We start from the raw sequence: 24781 nt of genomic DNA, 5'->3' as shown, positions 1-24781 counted from the left end.
AAAAAAGCCTTATCAGCATTTTTATTATTTGCGATAAAGTGATAAAGATTTTAGTTATCCCCCACCTCTCCCTCCGCAAATAAATAACAGTCAAATGATGCAATAATAATTATGATTTAATGAATAATTTCAACCACGAAATACAGGCAATAATGAAGGAAATGCACGAATTTTTAGCTTCTGCAAAAAGCCGTGAGCCTGCTTTATGTTAACATGCTTCAACTTAAGCGCTACTATAACATTGAGTCTGATTACAACAACCTAGTTTTCAAAAATACTTATATATAGCAAAAATCATCTTATTTTCATGCAAAAACACTACAATGCGCACTTGTAAAATATATTAAAACATGGAAATCTCCCATACGTAGAGTGAAATCTTAAATTTACTTATCATATAGCCACCCTAAATCATACAGAAAAAAAATGTAAAACACCAGTTCACATAAAAAAATTACATTAAAATTCTTCACATATCTCAGAATGTTTACAAACCAAGACGACATTGGGATGAAACCCTATATTAAGACGTTTCAGTTTAACAACGACATTTTGTCACAGTATTAAATTGATAAATTATGCGTCTGAAAACGCTTAACGATCACAAACATTCTTGTTTTTCCTGAACTTTTCTCTTGAGATTTATACAGTTTCAAACTATCCCATCTTGGATGAATTCCCTAGAACTCCTAGAATCTGATCTTTTCAGTGATTTTCTAATGATTAACCAACCAGAAAAAAAGATGTTTACTCAGCCAATCAGATGCAAAATCCTAGACACGTGATTTGGTGCACGCGACTTTCCCCGCGCGTAGCAAAGTTGGTACGTTTTGGCTCTATCCGAAGTTTTGCTCCGAATTCTATTTCGGTTTATCACGGTATAATTTGCGTCCATCGTAGTCTTCTGTGGTTACGTTGCGGTCATGAGTCATTAGAAAATACTTCATTTATGACCTTGTGTCAAAACAAATGTTATTAATTAAAGATAGTAATTTGAATTCCTATCCAAGCTCCTATTGCTGCCACCATAACTCCTCTGATCCAAGCTTCTATTGCTGCCATAACCTCTATTCAAGCTTCCAGTGCTGCCATAGCCGCTACGAGGTGCAATTATCTTCCCCTCAGCAATAGCCAGGTCTTCGGAGACGCTGTGGGTGTTCACAATACTTGTCACGCTCTTCTGGTTCACTTCGACTTCTTCGCTGAATTTTCGCCCTCCGGCGGAACTCCGTGACGTACTTCTTCGCTCACTTGAAGACTCACTGCGGCTCTCACTGACTCGAGAACTGGAACGCGTTAGTACAAAGGAGGTCATGCCATTCGACAGTGCGTTTCCCTCAATGGCTCTCACAACAACTGGTCCATCCGAAGAGAAAACGTCGTCGGTAACTGGCTTGTCTTCCACAGGTCTCGCTTGCACCTCAATCACTGGTTCTTCAAATGTTGCACTTATGTCTCTTTCTGCCTTGACGTATTCTTGTGGGCGTGCATAGGTGTCTGAACGAGGGCTGCTTTGAATCACTGGTGCCGATACCTTACGAGACTGGGGTTCAACCTCTAATCGAGGTGATGCAGGCTGGCTCTGCTTCCTTCCACTCCCAACCTCCATGGCAAGGGTAGAAGTCTTCCTGCTCCGGCCTTGAATTTGGACGTTATTGTCGGGCGGGTATCGACTTCGTCGTACTTCGAAGCTCGTCTCGTAGGTGGGTTTGACATCTACTCTAGCAATCTCTGATCGGGCTTGGAGGTCCTTCAGCCTTCTTTCGCTTCGCTGGTGGTCTTCTTGGGCGATAAACAGTTCCTTCTTCAGTCTTTCGATCTCAAGCTCCAGTGTGATGCATTTCCGGTCAAGCACGCCAATCTTGTCATCTTTTTCGTCGCAGCTCTTCTTCATCAGCTCCAGCTCTGTCTTCAGCGTCCTCAGGTCCTTCTCAAAACGAATGATCTGCTCTTGCTTGCTAATGATCTCTTTGTTGGCCTTGTCAAGCTGATATTGTTGGCTGTGGCTGTCCTTTGCGGATCTCTGCAGCTCAGTCTCCAGTTCGGATATCCTGACCTGACTGGAGATCAGATCATTGTTGACCGCTTGTAACCCATCCGTGCTGTCTTTGTACACTGTCTCCACGTTATCCAGCTGCTCTCTCACCGAACGGAGCTCGAATTGAAGATTGTTCCTTTCTCTTCGCAGCGCATCTTTTTCGCCCTCAATTTCGTCGTATTTCAGTTTGAGTGATTCTATTTCTTCTCGAAGCTCGTCTTCGCTATCATACCTGGACTGCTTCTGTTGGCCAAGTTCAAACTTCAGCTGGTCATTTTCTCGTTGAAGCGCGTTACACTCATCGGTCTTGTTCTGCAAATCGCGTCTCAGTGCGTCCAGTTCCTTGTCCATAGTTATGACTCTTGTCCGGAACTGCTCAATAACGGTCTCCTTTTCAATGATTTCTCGTCTAAAGACTTCACTCCTGGTGTGGATCTCAGTCACTTGTCGAGTAACTTCCTTTGCGGCGTCGTCGCTCTTGTTGCGGGATTCAACCAGCTGTAGTTTAAGACTGTCTTTCTCTCTGTTTGCGTCTCCCAACTGGGACTCTAACCGTCCGATCGTGGAACGGAGCGAATTGATCTCGTACTCCAATTCGGACCTGTCTTTCTGGCTTATTTTTCTGTTGTCGCCGAGTTCTCCAAGCTTCTTTTGAAGGTCAAAGATTTCTTGATCGAGTTGCGAGTTTCTGTCTCGGCTGCTTTCGTAGCTGGCCTCCAGTTCTGAGATACGCTTCTGGTACACGATGATTTCGTCTTTAAGTCGCGCTGCTTTGTCTTCTGCCACGTTGTATGCATCTTGGAGTGTCTCCAGTCGCTCGCGTGTTGATCTTAACTCGTGCTCTAAGCTTGAATTCTTCTTGTGTGCTTCCAGGACCTCATTCTGCAGCTCATTTTCCCGTTCTTTGCTCCTTCTCAAAGCTGCCTCTGACGATGAGCTCCACCCACCAGAAGATGTATTTCTTCCCTTAAGCAGCTGGTAGTCTGCCTCCAACTTCAAGAGTTTCTTCTGGGTGTCTTCCAGATCGTCTTGCAGGGTACGCTTGTCATTCTCAGCCGTGCTTAGCTGTGCTTCTAGTTCCACGAGCTTCTTCTGTAATTTATCAATGTCGTTTTGAAGTCGATTCCTTTCAGAGATCAAGCTCTGGTTTGTTCCCTCGAGGTTGTTTACGGTTTTCTGCATTGAGGAGACTTTGTCTTCCAACCGAAGCTTCTCTTGTTCCATTCCTTCGCACTTGTCTTTCCATGTCACAATCTTCCGATTCAATCCCGACACCTCACGAGCCAAACGATCGCATTCGCCTCGTAAAGCTTCGAGTTCGAAGTCGTTTTCTGGTGCAGCTTCGAGATTGCTTTGTTCCACCACGGTGATGCTATCCCTCTGCAGCGTGTTGTAACTCAGCTGAAGTTCAGAAAGTTGTACTTGTAAACCTTGTACTTCAGACTTCAACCTCTCGTTTTCATCTTTGAGTAGCGAGTAGGAGGTATCTAGCTCCGAGTTTTGTAGCTGTAGCTTTTGGTTTTCGTATTGTAGCTCTCGTTTGCCCGCTAGGGCTCTCTCCAGATCGGATCTTGTTGATGTGAGATCTGTCTTAGTGACATTCAGCTCACTCTGCAGTGCGTCGTAGTCGTTCTTCAAACGATCCACGGTGTAAGCTTTCTCTGATAGCTCTCGCTGCAATTCATCAATCTCTTGCTTAAGTTCCAGCAACTTCTTCTGTAGTCGGGTAATCTCATCCTTCAGCTCCTCATTCCGTGCCCTCATTTCGTCCAAAGTACCTCTGAGCTGAGCTTGCCGCTTGAGCTCTTCTTGAAGCTCTTCTTCCAGCGAGTGAATCTTGGCCTTCGCGCCTTGAAGGTCTCTCTGAGCATCGTTCTTGCTTTGAACGGCTGCGTCGAGAGCTGTCTGAAGCTCGGAGATCTTCTTGAAGCTATCCATGAGTTCTCGTTGTTTATCGTCCAAGGCTTGCTGGGCGTTGGCTAGGGCGGCTTCAGTTTTCGCTAATGTCTCTTGTCCTTCGACCAGGTCATCGTTCAAAGCATGAATCTTATCGTCATATGCTTTGTTAAATGCCTCCAAACGGGCGATCTTGTTTTTGGCAGCTTGAAGCTCTTGCTCCAGCGAAGTGACTTTCTTGTGCCAAGACAAAATCTCGTCCTTACCAAACTGGTCCTTTTCTTCCATGGACTTGATGACGTCTTCTAGTTCTTTTATGCGGTTGGTGCGCCAGCTAACCTCGTACTCTAACGATTCCTTTGCACGGTTGCACTCGCCAAAATCTTGCTCCATCTTGGATAGTCTCTTCCTGATCAACTCCAGCTGGTTCTCGGTGTCCTCCTTTTCTTGACAAACCTGCTGCAGCTGCGATTGCAAATCGACGACTTTCTTCTGCAGCGCTGCGTCGCCTTTGATCCTTGCCTTCTCGCTCTCGATGCTGATGTAGCTGCTATGGATTTCTTGGTACTTCTTTTGGATAACGTTAAACTCATTCTGCAGTTTCTTCTTGTCACGATCCAAGGCTTCTACTTTGCCTTTCAGCTCCGCGTTGACTTTCTTCAAGTGTGCAATCTCGCTCTTCAGATCGTTTCGTTCGTCCTCTAGAGCTTCATTGCGTGTTTCCAGGTGGGAAACCCTGTTGTTTGCTGACAACAGATCCATCTGTAGTTTTTCCACGTCCTTCTTCGCCCCTTGGTAATAGTTCTTGTATTCAGTAGTCGAAGCTCGACATGCTGCAATTTCTTGTGATAGCTTGTCGTTGTCTCGACGGACTGACCTCAAGGTGTTTTCCATATTGCTGATTTTGGAGTCCCTCTCTCGAACGGCGACGTTGAGGTCCGTAATTTCTTGATAACCTTTGTCAAAATCATCTTTGAAATGAGCGATCTTTGACTTCAATGAATTGATTTCACTTTCCAGAGAGCTGTTTGCTGACTTCAGAAAGTCGATCTGCCCATTCTTGTCGACTATTTCATTTCGCATTGCCTCCATGGTGTTTTTGTATTCGTTGTTTTTCCTTAGCAGCACATCGTAATCTTCTTTCCTCCTGGACATGTTATCTCGAGCATCGTGTAGCTCCGCTTTCATGTTGGCATTTTCTTTGAGCGCTTTTTGAATGTCTTCCTCCAAGTCGGCTATCTTGTTGCTGTTACTGATTAAATCATTGTGCATTTCTTCGTTCTCAAGCAGGGCAGATTTGAGCCTCAACTCGCAATCTGCCATCTGTTTCTTCAACGAAAACGCATCGCTGTCGCTGACATCCTTCTTTCGCAAAGCGTCGTTGATGGAGCCGTGCATGCCGGCCAGTTCGTCACGAGCAACTTGCAAGTTCCTTTCTAAAGACTTCTTCTCGTTCCTCAAATCTTGAATAAGCGCGTCCTTGCCACCGACTTCCTTGGTATGCTGGTCCCACAGTGTTTGATACTCAACTAACTTTCTCTGCACTCGAAGAAGCTCTTCGTCGTTCTTGCTCAGCTTGGAAAGTTCGCCCTCTTTCTCGAGTTCCATTTTTGACCTCGCTTTTTGTTCTTTGTCCAGCAGCAACTCCAGTTGGGTAATTTTGGTGTTTGCTTCATTCAGATCGCGATTCAAGGCATCTATTTCGTTCATCGCGCTCTCGTAGCCCTCCTTCAAAGGCGTTAACTCTTTCTGTGTGGCGTATAAATCGTGCTCGAGCTCTGTTTTCTTTTCCTGCAGGGTTTCTCTGCTTGACTCCAATCTTGACAGCTGCGAGTGAACAGCAAGCAATTTCTCTTGAAGATCCTTTTCGCGATCAGTGCTTCCTCTTAGCGCCACTTCTGTTTCAGTAAGCTTTCGTTTCGTGACTGCCAAATCCTCTTCAAGAAACCTTCGTTCTTCGTCGGAACCGAATGGATTGCTTTCCAAAGTCTCGATTCTTTGAACAGCGATGTTATAAGACTCTTCCACCTCTTTCTTCTTTGAAGTCAAGTTACCATGATCGACATCTTTGCGTCTTAAAATCCTCTTGGTCTCTTCTAACTCTTCTTCGATAATACCTTTTCTCTGCTTCAGGTCTTCAATCTGTCTGTTCTTACTCTCTATATCTGCGGTGAGGGCGTCAATTGTTGCTTTGAGTGACGAGATCTCGTTTTCCAAGGAAATGTTTTCTTCTCGATAACGCGCTGACGAGTCTTTCCACTCCTCCAACTTGTCTTTGAGAGAATCTTTTTCTCTATTGGAGTCCGCCAGCTGTTGCTCGAGATTTGAAATTTTCACAACAGTGGCACGGGTTTCTTCTTGAACGCGATCTCGTTCGTAAGCTGTTTTCTGTATGCGTCCCTCGGCGTCTTGGACACCACCTTGCAATCGTAAAATCTCTTTCTGTAGGTGTTCTTGCTCCTGCTTCAATCGGTGACAATCTTCTCGACTGATATTCAAACTTCCTTTCAGAGACTGAACTTGTTCTTCGAGGTACTTCTTGCTTGCCTTGAGTTGATCAATGTGTTCTTCCTTCTGGGCGATGTCTTTGTTAATTATATCCACCGTTAGTTTCTGCTCGATAAGCTGCTGTTCAACTTTAAGGACCTCTTCGCGGTTAGCTGCCCATCTGTTATTAGCATCTTCTAGCTGTGCCTGCAGGGAAAGCTTCTCACGATACTCATGCTCAAACTTTACTTCTAGGTCTGACACTTTGCCACTTGCGGTCATGAGCTCGTCTTTCAGTGTTTTCTTCTCGCGGTCAGCCCTGTTTCTGCCCTCTTCTGCATCATGTATTTTTCTGTTCAGCATGTTAATCTCGTGCTGAAGTTCGATGCCTTGTTGCTGAACTCTCTTGAATTCGCCCTCCACTTTGTTTACTTTAGCCTTCTGTAGCTGAAGCTCCTGCTTCAAAGACCCTTCTCGATCTTGGCTTTGCCTCAACATGGCTTCCACTTCGTGGTAGTTATCCTCGCTCGGTACAATACTCCTGTCCCTATCTTCTTTTTCTCTTTCCAGCGTGGACAGGGTAACCTCCATCTTGGAGATTTCAATATTCGAGTTCTGGATCTGTTCAGTGAGATTTACCACATTGTCTTCCAAATTTTCATTCTTCCACTTGTAAGTCTCAAGGTCTTTCTTGGCCTGTAGCAATTCGTTCTCGAGTCCAGCCTTTGATGTTTTCAACCTCTCAAGTGCGTTTTCTCTGTCGCGAAGATCCTTCTTTAGGCCTTCCAGAGCTCTTTCCTTTTCCCGAACCTGGTTCTGCACGGTAAGCACTTCCTCCTTCATTTTTCTGTTGCCGGCCAGCTGCTTATCGTACTCGTTCTTGAAGTGGTCCCTGTCTTTAGTAGTGTTGATCAGCTGTGTCTCAATGGACGTGACCTTGAAAGTATAGGTACTGATCTCCTGCTCCAAAGCACCACGCCCATCCCGGTGGCTATTCAGCTCCTTCTCCAAATTGTCGACGCGGGCTTGAGCTGAAGCTAAGCGTCGTTCCAAATCTTTCTTTTCGGCATCCAGCCCCTCACAGCTTACTCTGGCAGTGATCAGATCTTGTTTTGTGTTATCAAAATCCCTTTCCAGTTGTCTAAGCTCGTTGTTCAGATCTTCAATACCCTTGTCTTTCTTTCCAACCACTTTGTTCATGGTTTCGTTGATCTTCTTGTTCTCCAGCACTTGACTTTCTAGAATCATGATCTGTTCTTGGCACTGAATCAGTTTGTTGTTTGCCTCGTCGAGCTGATCTTTCAACTGTAGCTTTTGCCGCTGGACAATCTCCGCCTGGGACTCGAGCTTATTTGCGCGGGTTCTTGCGTTATACAGGTCTTCTTCAGCCTTGTCTTTAAGTCTCATGGCGGTGGTTACTTCATTGTCCATCTCTTTCAGCTTTTGGTCAACGGATGTAAGCCTCTGTCCCATGTCGGTATTTTCGTGCGTCAGTCGCTCGATCTCCTGGTTTTGTAGGGCTGTCCTTCCCTCCACCTCATCCAGCTCTTCTTCTAGTTCCTGGTTGTCTTTCTTTGCGGCTTGCAATTCTGCCTCAGTCTCTGCGATCTTTTTACGGTATGCGTACAAATCTCGCTCCAATTCGCCGTTCCTGTTGCGCTCAATTTCTAGCTCACGTCGCGCATTCTTGTCAACATCTTTCTTGTAGGTAGCTTCCAATGTATTCATCTTCTTGACTACAATGCTGTGATCGACTTCCAATTGGTCACTCTTCCTCTTGGCGGAGTCGTGCAGTGAATTCACCCTGGTTAACTCCTCGCCCAGCGCGGTGACTTGTTCTTGAAGTCGCCTCTTGTCACTTTCCACGTCGTCCACTAGCGACTTGTTGTAGTTAAGCTCTGCTTTAAGATCATCGTAGTCTTTGGTCAGGAAGAGAACTTGCTCACGAAGCTGCTCAATTGTGGATTCTTTGTCAGCTCCATCGCGTCGGTAATCATCCATCATGCTTTGCACCTCGACCAACTGCGTCTTGACAATGTCTGCTTCTTCAACATTCTTTCGGTTGTTCCCGGTGTAGTTATCAAGCTCGGTTTCTAGCCATTTCTTCTCTTTAAGCGCCTCGGCCAAGTCAGCCTCTAGGCGTTCCACCTTTTTGGTCAGCATCAACACTTGTTGGTGGTTCTCCATTCTCTCTTGATCGCACACCTTATAAGAGGCTTGAAGCTCAGATGATTTCTTGTAATACTCCTGGAGTTCGTCATTCAAGCGATCTTTGTCCTCATTGGCCAGCGCCAAATCCGCCTCGACCTCACGGAGAGCTTTCTGGAACTGCAATGTTTCTCCGTGGAGACTTTTCTTTTCGTCTTCAACGATTTCCAAGTGCGTTTGAAGCTTGTTGATTTCCTCGTACAGTGGCTCGCTCTTTCCTTCCATGGCCGCTATGTTGGCTCTGAGGTCATCTATTGTTCGGTCTTTGGAGGCCGCCTCTCGCTTATACCACTCTGAAGTCCGCTGAAACTCGGCCGCAGTTGCTTGAGACGTGACCAGATCTTTTCGCAGCCGGGCAATCTTGCTCTTTTCATCATCAAGCTCTGACTTCAACTGTGCTTTGCTCTTGGAGATTGTGTCCAGCTGAGTGCCTAGTTTGGACAAATGCGTCTTCATCCCAGCGGTAGAGACTTCCAGCTCTTCGTTCTCCTGTTCATTTCTCTGCAGGGATGCCCGCAACTCGGCAATTCGTCGCTCTGAATGCCCCAGCTGACTCTTCAAGTCTTCGTTTTCTTGCCCGAGGAGCTCCACCTGAGATTCCAATTCTGCGACGCGCTCGTTCGCCCGTTCACACCGGTTCTGCAAGTCCTGCGCTTCCACCGTGGACTCTTGATAATTCGCTTCAAGCTGAACATTCTTGTTCTGGAGGGAAAACAAATTAGTTTCCAGGTCACCGATGCGCTGACGAAGGCGATTGACGTGTTGCTCATTTTCACTGGCTTTCTCATTGGCCTTTTCACAGTTGTTCTCTAAAGTGGGGATGCGCGCTTTAACTAGTGCCAGCTCTTTCTCCATCTCGTCCCTCTCTGTCGACAAGCCTTCGTTAGCTTCAACTAGATCATTTATTTTCCATTCGGCTTCGTGTAGATCTCGCTCAAGCGCCTCTTTCTGCCTATCGTAAATATCAGAGGAGAGTTGATTCTTTGAGAAGTCTTGCTTGAGAGCTTCAAGTTTCCCTTGCAGAGCTTTATTAGAATTCTCCAGTTTCTGTAGCTGATTGTTCTTTGCAGTGAGTTCTTCGCGGTACATGTCGGCCTTCTTCTGGCTCTCCAAGAAATCGCGCTGTAGAAGATTATACATTTCCTTGCCTTTCTTGTATTCTTCTCTCACTCCTTCTAACTGATTCTTTAAGTTATCCCTTTGTCGAACAGAATTTTGCATCTGCGCTTCGAGTTTAGACGCCTTCATGGAGTTGATCTTGACTTCCTTCTGCAGCTCCCTTTGGGTTTTATCGTGATCCGCCTGCAAATCATTCAGCTTGCTCTGGAGCGACAACATTTCTTCTTGTAAATCTTCCTTTTCCTTGTGAACGAATTTATAGCTTGTTTCCCATTCCGTAATCTCTTGTCGCACGGCCACGAGTTCGTCACTATCATCTTTCCTTCCTCCAGGAGATGGCACAAGTGCTTGGTTAGAGGATAACTCTCGCCTCAAATCGTCGTTCTCCTTTTCAAGAGAAGCTTTCTCCTCGCGTAGCTTTCGAATAATTTCTCTTTGCGAGTCGGAATCCTTTTTTAACGCGTCGTATTCCCATTCCTTTTCGGTCAACTTACGCTGAACGCGGATTAATTCGTCTTGGTGTTTTTTGGCGTCGACTCGAGAATCTTTCAATTGTTCCTGTAGATGAGCTTTCTGCTTTTGAAGGTTGTCGATTTGCGAACGTAACTTATCGACCTAAAAAGCAAAAGATGAAGATTGCTTCGTTTGTATGTTTGTCGTGTATTTTTTCTCTTCGCTTTGTTTCCGCATGACTCTAAACTAATTATTATGCAAAGTGGAAATTGTTTGCATAGCGAAACCGATTAAATCCCTGAATTGTTTTACAATAGGTCACTAACGTTTTGATTTTCGTTCTCTTGGTAAACGAAAAGCAAGCCAAACAAACTAAGTCAAAATCAAACGCTGCTAAACGCAATTTAGTTGTTGTTATAAAGCCAGTATCTTGACAAAGGGCCGCTTCGCTTGCAAGCAACCGTGGATCTCTCTTTGCAGGTAGCCAAAAGCATAATTAGTTTAGACCTTCAAAGTGCCAAGGCTCAAGAACCTCATTATTTGGACTAAATCAACATCGTAGCGCCTTTGGCAATATTTATTTACTGTACCGAACAAGTGTAAAAAGTGTCGCATACGTAAGCAAAGGTGTTTCGACTGGAATGCGCCTTAAAGCATGATAAATCTTTGGTTTTAGATTTCTATAGGACCGTAGGTGGCGGAGATTGTGAGTTGCGCGTCTATGCAAATTACCCGCTCAATCTGTGAATCACAGGTATTACAAATAAGCCAGCTCGAAAATAAACCAAAATCATACCTCATTGCGATGCTCTTCCTTCACGTTTTCCAGTTCCAACTTGAACTTTCGATAGGCAGTTTCCAGATCGCTGAATGTTTCCCTGGCGGTAGCGAGTTGTTTCATAGTGACATCTTCACCCAAAACTGCCAAATTTTCACTGTTCGTGCTATAGGATGATGACACGGAACTGTAAGTTTCCACAAGAGACATAGTCCTACGACTCGAAGACTCACTCGATACAGTGCGACTCTCCATTTTTTTTCTCTTTACAGGGGCGAAAGCCCGCGCGCACGAGTTAACGCTTTCGAAGATTAGCACACACCCTCTCGCTTTCTAGAGCTTGCGAAATTACGATTGTGTGTGTATTCCACTAAAAGACCTGATTTCTCATAAACTTTACGTCCCTTGAGGTCTACCGGTTGAATAACCAGCTGTTAAAATTTTGATGACGAGCCAATAGGATTTGTCCGTGCTGGTATTGTTCAATGGCGTTTCGGGTAGTTTTTGTGTTTTAGAAAGCTCCCGCCCTCCCACATCATAACAACGCCAAGAGACTGAATTCGTCATAATAAGTTATTTTGGCTGCTCGGTTTTGGCTCATAAAATATGAACGATGTATACAGAATTCTGGCAAACATGTCTGAAGGAACAAGCGACGGTTTAAGTGGAACAAAAACCTGCCGTTTGTAAGGCAAATAGGCATTCGTGTATGGCGGCACACATTTTGGTCATGGTTCAAGAGTTGTTTTTTTTTCGCGAAGTGTATTTTCATTACAATGAGCTCCTATAGCGCCATTTAAACGAGTCATCGCATAAAGACAAAGCTAAAAACTTCAGATGTAATTATTAAATAAAGTAGGCTTTTTGAAGTCTGCTTGCCATCGCTCAATCTTGTTGTTGAGAAACTATAGCTAAGGTCGTGCATTTGTTACTATAAAGGGTGAACTGTCGACGTGAAATAATTGAGTAAAAGTTATGCCCATCACTCATAACTTATAAACAAAGCAATTTCTTAAGTTGCCCGTTAATCATATTCTATTTACGTGAAGTATCACTGAAAGGAACCGAAACACAAAGGGAAGGAAGCCGAAACGATGAAGCAATTGTGAAATTGTTCTCAGCTTTAGATCTCATCTTCTTGTAGTCACATAAACACTACATTACATTAGTTTGTTTTAGAGCGTTATCCGCAAACTTCATTGTCCATCAGTTACAAAAATAAAGTATTACAATTATTGATTCAACTAATTTAAGCCAATGCTTTTGTGTTTAAGATTCTCAATAAGTAATGAGCCTTTTTCTCTAGTAAATTCTTTAACAAACCGTTTTGGCCAAATTTCCCATCATTCCGGCGAAAAAGCAACACGTAGATCGCAGTTCGCACTTCTGTGGTGTGGAAAAGATAACTTCTTTATAATTTGTAACTGAAAAATGTACGCGGACGCGTCTGACTGACTGACTTCTTAAAGAATGCAAACAATGAAAAACATCCCAATTCGCTCATTTACTTCATAATAGGCGCTGTGTTTTGTCGGATACTAAAGTTGAGCAATATCGGCATGTGACAAAATGCAATCACGAATTAATTGTAACTTTTCCAAATTTTCAGATGGCGTTTGATTTTGCAATTACAAGGGACTGACGATTTTGTAAATCACGCCTTAAAGAACTAAATTAAAGATGTTTAAGGAGTATTGCTAAAAACTTAATTAGAAAATCGTTTTATAACAAAAAGCCGAACATCACTCTCTTAAAACGTCGACCTCGTTTTTAAAAAGCCCCGTGGGAAAAATTCCGTGGGAATACCAAAGGAACATTTGTCCCAGTTGATCAGAAAGCTCTTTAACTCAGGCCTATGAAGCAGCGAAATTGAAAATGAAGTAAGGGAAATGGCATCTCGTGATATTAATCAGTTTCGTTTATAATTCTCACAGCAGTACCATGAGTTCATTTCCTTGGCGCTTTTTTTATAATATCTGTCTGTACTCAAGACACAGGCGTTATGAGGCATTGAAACCATTGTTGTAACGGTGATTCCAGCAGCGTTTTTCTTAATATAGCCGTGTGATAAGAACGCGGACATTTTTTTAATTGTCTGTTAGGCGCTGCGGTCTCTATGGCTATGGATCAGTTTTTCAGTCGCAGATCCCAAATGTTAATTCTTATCACCGTACGCGTTTGCTGCATATTTTTTTTATTGTTGGCTATGAGAATTTGATGTGATGTCCAGGCAATCTGTGTAAATTAATGGTAATATTGCTCATCGTATTTGTAGTTCTGTTCAGAGTTAGCACTTGGATGAAAGACCATGAGGGAATATCCCGTGTAGTGCAAGGCATATGAAAGAATTCAGTTCATATATTTGAACTGCAGATGAGATGTTAAGTAAAGAAATGATCCTCGCAGTGAATTTGCAATTCAAGAAATTGCAAAGAAAGAATTCGCCTGAAAAAATTCTGGCTTTAATTGCAAAGAAAGAAGCCTGAAAAAATTACGGCTTTAAAGCAAGAATGTTTTGTGGCAACTTTCTTTGCTATTTCTTTAGTTGCAAATTCACTGCGAGGACCATTTCTTTACTTTACATACCCCGTGTAGTGGGCTTCTTATTTTCATTTTTTTCTTCATTTTTTTCTAATTTTGCTGACGGCTTCCTTAACCTTGACTATGTCTATTTTATTGTCTCAAGCGGCGCGATAGGTTGCAAACGCTCCATCCATATATGAGCATATCGTGTGATTAAATGACGGGGAAAAGGCGGGTACTTGCTCGAAATCCTGAGCTGAATCATGTAACGAACGTTTTTCTTTTTGAATGTGTGCGATCTTTTTTTCTTTTTGAATGAGCTGGCTGCGACAGAAATTCGCGCTACGGCGATGATAAACGATCTTGATACTTCCCCACCTGTTAAACGAACTTGACAATGGAGGAGGAAAAAAGCCTCACAAGGAGCAAGATGCTGTTGGCTTTCCCTTTGATCGCTAGTGGGACATGTAAGCGCGGTCGTAAAGTTCGTTTTAGCTCGTTCAAGCTAAAATTTCATCTTGTTACATGGAAGGAAAAAAAATGTTGAAACTAAAACTTGAAACAATATCACCCAAGGCTGTAAAGAATGCAACACAGGGTTAATAATAGGCTTGTTATGATAAGAAAAAAAAACGTACTGAGCATAAACTAAGCGACAAGGACAAAATGACTAGGCAATCCACTGCAACTCCCCACTCAAGATAGTAATTTTAAATGCACGGCTAGTACGACGACACTTTGTATTGGACAATTTAATTGGTTTTGGCCGATATTTCGACTAGTCAACTAGTCTTCAACAGGGCCAGAGCTGGAATGAGATAAAACTTAACGCCTCCTAAAGAATTGTCTTCCTAACGTTGTGGGCCTGATGGGCTCTCATCGTCCCCCACTCAAGGGCACTGGAGACGAGTCTAATCTTACCACCCTACGCTACTGGGGAAACTTTTGTCAGCACTTGAATGAGGCAGTTGCTATGACAGTGATTGGATAAAAATGGCGGACTTCTTCAAGAAAACAGAGAAGTGATCTGCACAAAAGACTTAAAAGAAGATCACTTGTTAACTGATTAAGGCAACCACAAAGAAATTCAATTAGTTAGTGCCTTGAGGAATGTCATTTAACGTGTTTCAAGATATACAGCTCAGTTTGTGAGAATTTGCAAGTGTTTTTCTCAGGTTACATTTGACAGCATTTGGAGACCACTTGATCAAAGTTCTGTGCATAAACAATGGATTTGGACCGCGAAGACGCATCGAGTTTGCAAGCTGGCTCTTCAGATGTTGCATCTGAAGCAGCAGGAGCAGTTACAATAGCGGATTCTGCATTAGCAGTACCAGATGAGAATAAAAATGGCGAGTCTAATACGTCGTCTGAGAGTGGTTTGGAGGTTGATAGAGTCTCTGGACGTGGAAGCGGTAGTTCCGAGGGTGAGAGAGAATTTGAACCAACCGAGATGGTGAGTCTTGTAGTGTTATGAGTAAACTAATGAAAATCATGGTTCTTTCTTCTTTCTAACTTTGCCTTTCCAGTATTTGAGTTTTCGACGTTTTAGTTTAGTAAGCTTAATTCCAAATTCTACACCTGAAATTTACATGTAGGAGTTTTGAAAGTGATCAAGACTGCAACAAAATTTTGAATCTCGGAGTACATTCTGTTTTCTTAACGTAGCGATCAAAGTTCGAAGCTGATTAAGTGCCAATCATAACACTAAATAGCGCTTGGGGACGAGTAAATTTTATAAACGATTGTATTTTGCATGGCCTTCCCGCGCAAACTAGGCGGACAAGTCATGTAATTCTAGAGCCTGTAAATTGAGCTTGCAACTAATTAGTAGGTTGTCGAGCTGTATTATCAACAGCCTGAAACTGGAAAGTGAGCAGCTAAAATCAGGCAATCTAGACAACAAACAACAGCAACAACAACAATAACAATAACAAGGTTAAAACAATAGCCTTTATCGGTGTTTATTTGCATTTGTTCATTTGACCACCAGCAATATGCTGTCAGACAACTTGGCAAAATCTGGCAGATGCAGTTGCATTTGAAATAGCATTCATTGCGTGCAAGTGCAATACTCTCACAGCTACATGTATGCTCCAACACCGTGAAAGGATGTCTAGATTGAGATCCTGGTCCGCACACCAATAATTTTCAAAATTTGATATTTGCACATGCACGTAATGTACTGGTGTACAATTTTTGCAAACTGGATGCCATGTAGTCCCTATATTGTGAATTAAAAATCATTGAAAGTGGAGATAAAAATTTTCAGAATTCCATGCAACTCAGTCAGACAGATAGGATAAAAAAAAAGAAAGGGGGGGGATGACTTTTTTTAAGGGTGGGCATCCTTAGTCACTACCCTCGTAATGGCTCACGATATGCCTTGTGGCTCTTAGTACATTGTTGCTTTTATCCCCTGGCTAAACTTGTTAGTTTAGTAACAGTCGCTGAGAGACATGCAAGATTTACTCCAAAAAATTCTAAACTGATAACTCTTTTCAGTGTATCAGATAAACTGTTCACCTATTACTGATGATTTTATAATTACATGTATGCTGTCTCCAAACACTACATATAATATTTTATTTTTAAGGTGCCTCTGATTAAGGAAAGAGTCACATTAAGCAGTCTGAAGCCTGACATGTGGACTGCAGAGCACGATGCTACCATTCTTAAATTCCTAAAAGACTCCACCCTTCGACTGCTTGTGGTTTATGTAGACAAACTATTGGGACTGCAAGTTGCGCTGTCTGTCCCTCCTCACCCAGTGGAAGAAATGACATACATGATAAGATTTGAGAATGCTGTGCTCAATCCTGACAATATTGAGCAGAAGCTGCAGTTTGGAACAATCAGGACAAACCACATTGAAAGTCTTTTGAGGACTATGACCAATGTCTATGCACCCTTGTTCTTTGGAAACAGAACTTGGCCAGATAGTATCCTTTTAGAATAGTAGATATTTTATAAATAACATATATGTTAGGTATATTTAGTTAGTCAATTCACAGTACCCAGTGGTGTAGATACTATAAACTAAGATACTACAGTTGAACCTCTTTAATACGGACACCAAAGGGCCAAAGCTGAGTGATGGTCCATATTATGGATGTGTTTGTATTACAGCGGTAGAGTTTATGTGAATTTTAGGTTTCCCTGGTACCAAGTCAACTGTCCATAATTTAGAGTATTCCAGTCCCCAGAGCTGCTTGTCCCTCTCAGCTGGCTGAGCCAGGGGCATGAGGAACAAGTGGCTCTGGGACACATGATTTGATTGGCTAGATTTTTAACAAAGAGAATTTAAATCTAGTCAATCAAATCTACACAGTATAATCCCTTACAGCAAAGGGATTTTAAAATGGTTGATTTGATACGATATATGTAAATTAAATTTCCTTTTTTGAAGATTTAGCCAATCAAATCATGTGTCCCCAGAGCCACTTGTTCCTTGTGCCCCAGGCTCAGCAGGCTAAGGGCCTGTTTACATGATTCTGGAATGACTTTCATTCCGGAACGAGTTCATTCCATCCCCATATATTTCTCTGTAACTGTTTACATGATACCGAGACGAAAGTCAAGTCATTCCGGAATGAGTTCATTCCGGTTTTCATTCCGGAATGAAAGTTTCGTTCTGGAATGACATTTCATTCTGGTATCATGTAAACACAGAACGAAATTCGTTCCGAGATGAAATCGCAACTCATGAAACCGCATACGGACTCCACAGTTTAAATTCAGAGCGAAAAAACGTAATAGCATTTACTGTTTAGCCCAAAGAAGCAGCTGTATGGTCAAATTACGCGTTAAAATTGCAGATACGGCCATTAATGGGCACAAAAACATGTTTGCGCGAAACATGCGCCATCTTGTTTTGATCTCGCGCGAAACATGCGCCACCTTGTTTTGATCTCGCGCGAACACCGCGCACGTGAAAATGCCTTTGGTTGAACCGGTCGACTCTGTCATGTAAATGCAGAACGAACTTCATTCCGGAACGAGTTTCGTTCCAGAATGAAAGTCATTCCGGAATCATGTAAACAGGCCCTAAGAGGGACAAGTGGCTCTGGGATGAGAATGAATTTAAAGGTATCCACATTATTGAGGTGTCCGTAAGGAGAGGTTCAACTGTATTTGCTGTGTAATTAAAATGCAATGCACAGTCATGAATGTATGTGCACATACTTGCAGTGTTGTTACAGATCTTTAACTATAAACCAGGTATAAAAAATGACTTCTCAGCTCAGCTTCACAAGTTCATGGCTAACCTGACAGACACACGCTACAAGATGCAGGGAAAGACAGTCCTGTATGTCCCAAATGAAGGAACAAAGCTGTCTATTGAGGAAGCTGCCAAGAGTAAAGAATTTGTGCAACGTCTGGAAAGTGAGTTCTAAACTTAACTGCATTATGATCAACAGTTTTTGCAACCTTTTAACCTCTTCCGTCAATGCCTATTTGAAATACTGTACCGTAAAGTTCCATGTATAAGCCGCACCCGTAGATAAGCAGCACCCCCAATTTGGAAACTCAAATTTTGGAAAAAAAAATATACTGACATAAAGTTTGAAGAAGTTCAAGTGAAGTTCTATTGGTAAACAAACAAGGGCAAACAAGCACGGTTTCAAAACACTGACACGGTGGTTGTTGCAATGTTTACTATAAAATAAGTCTTACCAAAGTGAAATTTCACTTGTCGTACCTCCTTTTTAGTTTGAGTTCACGATATCTTAAACTTGGATGCTCTCTTGATATCATTTTTTCGAGATTATCACTTCTAAACACTCCTGAAACACTTTAAATTAGTCCCAATTGTACGCGAATGATGAATGCTTAGTAGCCAAGCTTTGAAATGTAGAGAGGAGTGTGGGCATTAAAAACAAACATGGCGGCACTTTCTTCGGAAGAAACCACGTTTTCAAGATTCTTGGAAACTGCTAACCGCAACAGGATAAAACCTTCATGCAGAATAAGAGTTTGATAATCCAGCAGATGCATTTGCTGTGAAGGTCAATAAAAAAGTAAAGCGGTTGGCCATTTGCCTTGTGAGTACTTGCGTTTATCTTGGTGCTTTCTCGCACGCGACGAAAAGACATGCTTCGAAGTGACCGGCAGGCTTCACTGCAAACAACTTGGCAGAGGAACCCAAAGTTAGTGAACAACAACAAAGTTTTCAGGTTGTTATATGTTTATTCATTGACGTCTTGAGAAGTTTTTTTATGAATATTAATGAGGCCTTTTAGAACTCCAACCAGAGATGTTTCCGTAGATAAGCCGCACCCCCGATTTTTGACTTGAATTTAGAGGAAAAAGGTGCGGCTTATACATGGATCTTTATGGTACATGTTTATACTGGAAATTATCTTAAACTCTCAAACATCCTAAAAATCAAACTTAAAGTAATTTTTCTCTTGGATTTGCTTGAATCAGTTGAATACTGCAATTTTATTGCTGAATTCTTGAACTCCCCTGATTTCTTGAACCAACTTTTGTTTCCCTTGGAGGTTTGAGAGAGTGGAATTCCACTGTACACATCTGTTCCTATTGCTTATTACGCTACGTTTATATTAATTTTTTGTTTCATCATAAAAATATCCTCCAGTTGATGGATATCTTTATTCTTACAACCTCCTTGCTTGACCTAGTGGCCTAATATTAAGACAGTGCACTCAAGCCTTAAGTTACTCGAGCCTTGAGGCACCTCGAGCCGCCTCGAGCGTGCGCCGCAGAGATCGGAATTTTATATATGATTGATTTTTATACTATGTGAATAGGACTTTTTATTGTATTTTATATATTTTTTAGTATTTTTAATTCATTTCTAGCTTATTTTATACACGACCCCACAAGCTACTCAGCTTTAAATTTTTTATTGTGTCAAAATAAAGGTTACTTACTTACTTACTTACTCACTAGACTCGAGATTGAGTAGTCTGAGTTTAAGCCCTGGCTGGGGTCATTGCAATTTGTTCTTGATGTGCCTCTGTCCACCCAGATTTATAAATGCAAATGCAGGGGAGTGACGCTGCAATGGACAACATGTAGCATCCCATCTGGGGGAATAGAAATTACTCCTAGTCACTTAATGCTACAGAAACTGAAGTTGTTAGCACTGGACATATGGGCCACTTGAGTCCAACACAGTCTTTACTTTACTTTTCTTCTACTGATTATCCAATAATTTTTGCCAAATTAGTTCTAGTCTTGTTGTTTTTTCCCTGGTTTCTGATTGCATTAAGGGGGGTCCTTCTTAACTACCAATTTGTTGCTAAGAAAGATTTCTGACCGTCAAATTTTGAAAACCGAACCTCCTATGGATGAGATTTTTGCACAACTTAGTTCTATTGAGGAGTCCTTCAAAAGTTTCAAAACACGGCCATATTTGACAAGTCACGTGACCAGAAAAGAAAAAACCCTAAAACTGAAAGGGAGTTTAGATATAAGAATTAAAATCAGTGTCAACAGATAAAGAACGTCCATGTGCTTAATGCTTCGTATGGTTTTTAGGAAATTCGCATTATTATTAAAGTTATGGCGTAATAAAGACTCGTATTTTTGGACTTTCTTCAGTAGCGTTCCTTTCTTACATGTAAATGGTAATTCCATACGAAGGATTATGAAGAAAGATATGTTACCTCTAATTCTTTGAAAAAAATTGAAACTTTAGTTTTCTCTCAAAAGTTTTAGGGATTTCAAATTCTAGCGCGCGGTTTGGGACTGGCACTAGTTATGCGCGTGCAATATCAATTTTTTCAATTCATTTGTCCTCCCCACCAAAAATTCACCGTTAAGCATTGCCAAACGCTTCAAAATAGCTTGCCACCAAAAACCATCTTGAGAAATTCTTTAGCAACTGCTCTAGAACTGTAGTTAAGAAGGACCCCCCTTAATTCTTATAACATTTGTTGTTTTTTTAGCTGCCATGATCCACTGGACAAGACAAATTAAAGAGGTGCTCAGTAGTCAAGACACATTTGAGGCAGCAGAGAATTCAGGCCCATTAGAAGAAATTGAGTTCTGGCGTAGTCGTTGCGCTGATCTGTCAGGAATCAGTGAGCAGCTGGACAAGCCAGGAGTTAAGAGAATACAATCCATTCTGGAACACTCCAAGAGTTCTTATGTGGCTCCGTTTCTAAAGCTCTCAAAGCTAATACAGGTTAGTCGGTGAATTCTACAGCACTTCAGTAACAATTAATTCACAATGATCCACTGAATGATGAGCAAAAATCAGTTTACAACCATATGACACTCTTGACACTTGAAAGCTAATACAAAATTTTCAGTGATTTTCAAGTGTTTCATTGTGTTACACATCATGTTAAGCTCTTAAACAGGTCAATAGACTCTCACTGTGTCTCTTTGAGGGATAAAATAATGAGTACTGGGAGATGGTTTTGGCAACCTGACTTAATGCTGTACGTGGAAGGCCTAGGGAGGGGTTGGTGGGCAAAGCTGCAAATAACAGTCAGTCATTGGACATTCGCCGACCAAATTTTGCTCATGGACGAAATTTCAAGTGTGATCAGACATGATGTCCAGACAATTTTTTGATTGTAAATCATTTTACGGCAATGATAAATAGCTCGATAAGTCTAAGGAAATAAAATTTAACCTTTTGTCTTTGGTGATGTCCGACCAAGATGGTGTCTTAGTACAGATCAGCTGCAATAGACTAACATCCCAACATCCCATCTGAGGGAATAGTAACATTGCTCCCAGTTGTTTCATGCTACCTGTACATGTGTTTGAAACTGGGAAAAGCTGTGAAAAAGCATTGATTGCTTTGGCCCAAGTATAGAGTTTTTAAAATTAATTTTGTTTTGTAAAAGGATGGATCTGCTCAAGCTCAAAGCAACTTGAAGTTCCTGTCTACATTGAAAGAACCATGCGAAGAACTTGCACAGGCGCAACCTAAAGACATTCCAGCAATGCTTCCAAAGATCCTCAACATCATCCGCATTATCTGGATGAACTCAGAACATTACAAGAGTAGAGAAAGACTCACTGGGCTGCTCAGAAAGGTAGGAATAACAGTCTTGAAACCATGTTAGTACAGACACTCTAGAGATCAGTTAAACTCAACAATAATAGATGAGCTTGGGGAATGGTGCCTACAAGGAGGGTGGAGCCTCGAGTGCAGCTGAGCCGAAAGCATAGGGTATCCATGACAACCCTGTGAGCAGCAACCACCCACCCAGCACCGTCACACTGAAAAGACAGTGGAAACACAAATACTTACCACATACTTACCATGACAAGAGGGAGGGATTGGCCAGGAATAAAAGCACTGTAAGGACTTATGCAAAGCGAAAGCAAACGCAGAATAACTTGACATCTGAAGCCACACTGTAAGCCATGTGGGCCCCTGCACAAAACCCCCGGCAACCCCGCGCCAAAACCCTGAGAAAAACTGCTGGCCAGCATTGTTTTGCGTCTAACCTAGCCTAAATTACATTTAGCCACATAAAAAGTGTCTACAGAGACCACGGAGGGGGAGGGGCTAGTAGGGCTATAGAGGTGGTGGGGGTAGCAGGTGTACTTAAGAGAACATCATCTCTTTTGTGGAATGGTTTCTGCCGAATCTCCCACGCTGGCTGGTTCAACACACACTTCAGACTGTATCTGTCGTTTTCTCTACTTTATTGCAACTGCGTTCGTACATTCGTCTGATCAGTCTTATCGCTCTAAATGGTCATTCTAACTTAAAATTACAATATATTCACTAGATGTTATTATTACTTGGCGTAAACGCCTTAGCTACGTATGTCCGGCCGCAAACCTAAGTTGGCTAAGGTTCACTTTTGTTTCCCCACAAAACTTTTCTACGGTATGCTTCTAACGCGTAACGCTTGTGGATGATACTAATTTCCTTAGCGTGGGCTACAGTTATTCCTTGGTAATTACCGAGTATAATCCGATTACAATGATCCCAAAACCATTAACAATTGATTGTTTTATCTGTTTACAAGCTGAGTCATATCTATTTAATATTCGTCACAGGAATGTGGCTATAACATTAATGCAAATTTCTGCTCACGAGGCATTATAAAGTTACTAAAAACGTGCTTAAACTTAAACGAACAAATCTTCTAAATATTATACTAAAAACTTGTTACAACAATGGTGGGTTGAGTCCAAGTATGATAGTTTTAATCATCAAAATCACTGTTTGGGATGGTAATATCATGGGTCTTCCTAAAACAAAAAGATGCATGTTGAGTAACAAGTAATGTGCTTAATCTTGGACTTGAATATTTAATATTCAAGAGCTGAGATTAAGTCGCCTACATGTTACATCTAATCTTCTTCTCATAGTATGGTTCATATACTGTTATAATAGTGTGAACCTGGGGGGGGGGGGGAACTCTGTATACTTTTGGGTAGGGGTGTGCCACATGGACTTTGAAACCCTTACCCTATACCAGACCATGTTCAGCTGAATGTGCACCCTATACTAGACTAGACACCGACATCGATATACCCTTCACAGCAGCACATACCTATAATTTATAGGGAGTGTGTTATTATGTTAAGCCTGCAGTCTAACAAATTGACTTTGTTGAGGCAGGGCTGCAAATAACAGTTGGTCATCGGATGTCCAAGAAATACCAAGTGTGGTCGGATATAATGTCCGGACAATTTTTTGATTACGGCAATGATGATTAAAAATCTTGTCCAACCAAGATGGTGTCTTAGTAGGATATATATGTCCTTTCAAGTAAAAAAAATATTTGCAGCCCTGTTGAGGGGTCCTTAAGGTAACTTTTGTGTGGTGGGAGGAAAGGAAGGGAGGAAGGTTATCCTTTCCTGTAAGGATGCTCCTTTATTAGAATTCTAATAGTGTACTAATGCAATCTGATTGACTGAGCTATTATTCACTATCAGCCATCTGTGTTTAGTGGCTTGAGGTTGTCTACAAAATAGTAACGATTTCTCATTTCTCCGAAGTTTCGAAGGGAGATTTAGCAATATTACTGGCTAATTCAATTCCTGAAAAGACATAAAGAAGGAGAGTTATTTTTTCAGGACTTCAAAAACTCCAAAATCATTGAATGAACGAATGAGTGCATGCACATAGCTGCAAGTTTCAAATAACAATTCAGTCCCTGTGATACAACTTAAAACGTAAAGAAATTGTTGTTATTTGAAGAAAATTTAGTTCTAGTTCTACTTATGAAAACAATAATTGTTGCAATGATAATATTAATTAATCTAATTTGTAATCTTAATATTGTTTGATTATTTGCCCTCTATTTCATGAGGTGATAGTTGATGCATGCGAGGTTGAAACCCAAAATCTAGTTGTTAATTAGTACATTTGGAAAGACAAGTAGAGACACCATTTGCTACCAATTTCAAACCCATTTATTTTATGTCATGATGCAAAAGGTGGTAGATACAGGCTCACTGGTCCTGATCCCCCTTTTCTTACTCCAATAGCCCTGATTGCACTTTTAAGTGCATCATAGAAATGTAGTTTTTGTCTGCTTGACTAATTAGATCATGTCTGCCGACACTATTGACTGACATATCGATGGACACTCGGCCGATATGTCGGCTGAGTGTCTGCTTAGACTAAGTTGACATATCAACTGAGTATCAGCCAATACTTGGCCGACACTGAGTGTCAGTCGATATGTTGGCCAATAGTCCTGGCCAAAACTACCTACAGTAAACATGACCCGACCAATCAATAGGTGAGCAATGAGATCATCAAGAGATGCAGCACCAAAATCTCTCTGGAGGACATCTTTGAGGGTCGAATCAAGACTAGCATGCAGGGATTACAGGAAAGTATCGAATGCTGTGAATCATGGAAGCACACTTACAGCAAGGTGAGATGGTGTATGTAATCATGAACTGTAAAGTACATCTTGCACTATGAAGAGGCCCTTTTGGTACATTTGGTGGAGTGAGTCTCCTGGATTTGTATCTTCTAGGTCAGCAAAAAATGAGTAAAATAGGTCCAAACTGTGGCTTTAAAATCCAAGATTGAATTGTTAGTCTAAGCATTGGTTTTTGAGGATGAAGAAAACTGGAAAAAGGAGAAAAATACCATGGAAGAAGACCAGAACCAGCAAAACATTCAACCCACATTTGACTTCCAGCTGCAATTAACCTGGCCCATGATGTACAGTAGAATCCAGATTTCTTGAACCCCCATTTGAACCAATTTTCGTTTTCCAAGTGGAGGTTCAAGACATTGGGATTTCACTGTACATCTGCAAACCCACAAGGTCACACCACCCTGCTTCCCAAATAAATAGACTAAAAGCTGT

At 41.9% G+C, this 24781-nt stretch overlaps 2 protein-coding genes across 2 annotated transcripts in view; one reads left to right on the top strand and one right to left on the bottom strand.

The window, feature by feature from the left end:
- Positions 1-98: 98 nt before the first annotated feature.
- Positions 99-11354, bottom strand: LOC144663355 (uncharacterized). Its single transcript, XM_078524261.1, has 2 exons — positions 10998-11354; positions 99-10363 (listed from the first exon to the last, which is right to left on the bottom strand). The coding sequence occupies exons 1-2, from the start codon at positions 11232-11234 to the stop codon at positions 980-982; spliced, it is 9621 nt and encodes a 3206-aa protein (XP_078380387.1). The 5' UTR covers positions 11235-11354; the 3' UTR covers positions 99-979.
- Positions 11355-14498: 3144 nt separating this feature from the next.
- Positions 14499-24781, top strand: part of LOC144663352 (dynein axonemal heavy chain 2-like) — an 80367-nt gene continuing 70084 nt past the window's right edge. The window contains exons 1-6 of the mRNA XM_078524257.1: positions 14499-14958; positions 16099-16444; positions 17724-17888; positions 20420-20658; positions 21332-21523; positions 24200-24337. Of these exons, the coding sequence (XP_078380383.1) occupies positions 14731-14958; positions 16099-16444; positions 17724-17888; positions 20420-20658; positions 21332-21523; positions 24200-24337 (1308 nt within the window). The 5' untranslated portion in view covers positions 14499-14730. The remainder of the gene's footprint in view (positions 14959-16098; positions 16445-17723; positions 17889-20419; positions 20659-21331; positions 21524-24199; positions 24338-24781) is intronic.

This window comes from Oculina patagonica, chromosome 8 (assembly GCF_052425735.1).
Source record: "Oculina patagonica isolate OP01 chromosome 8, crgOcupat, whole genome shotgun sequence".
NCBI lineage: Eukaryota > Metazoa > Cnidaria > Anthozoa > Scleractinia > Oculinidae > Oculina > Oculina patagonica.
Note: the sequence above shows the minus strand (reverse complement) of the source record. Positions and strands in the feature narration are given on the sequence as shown.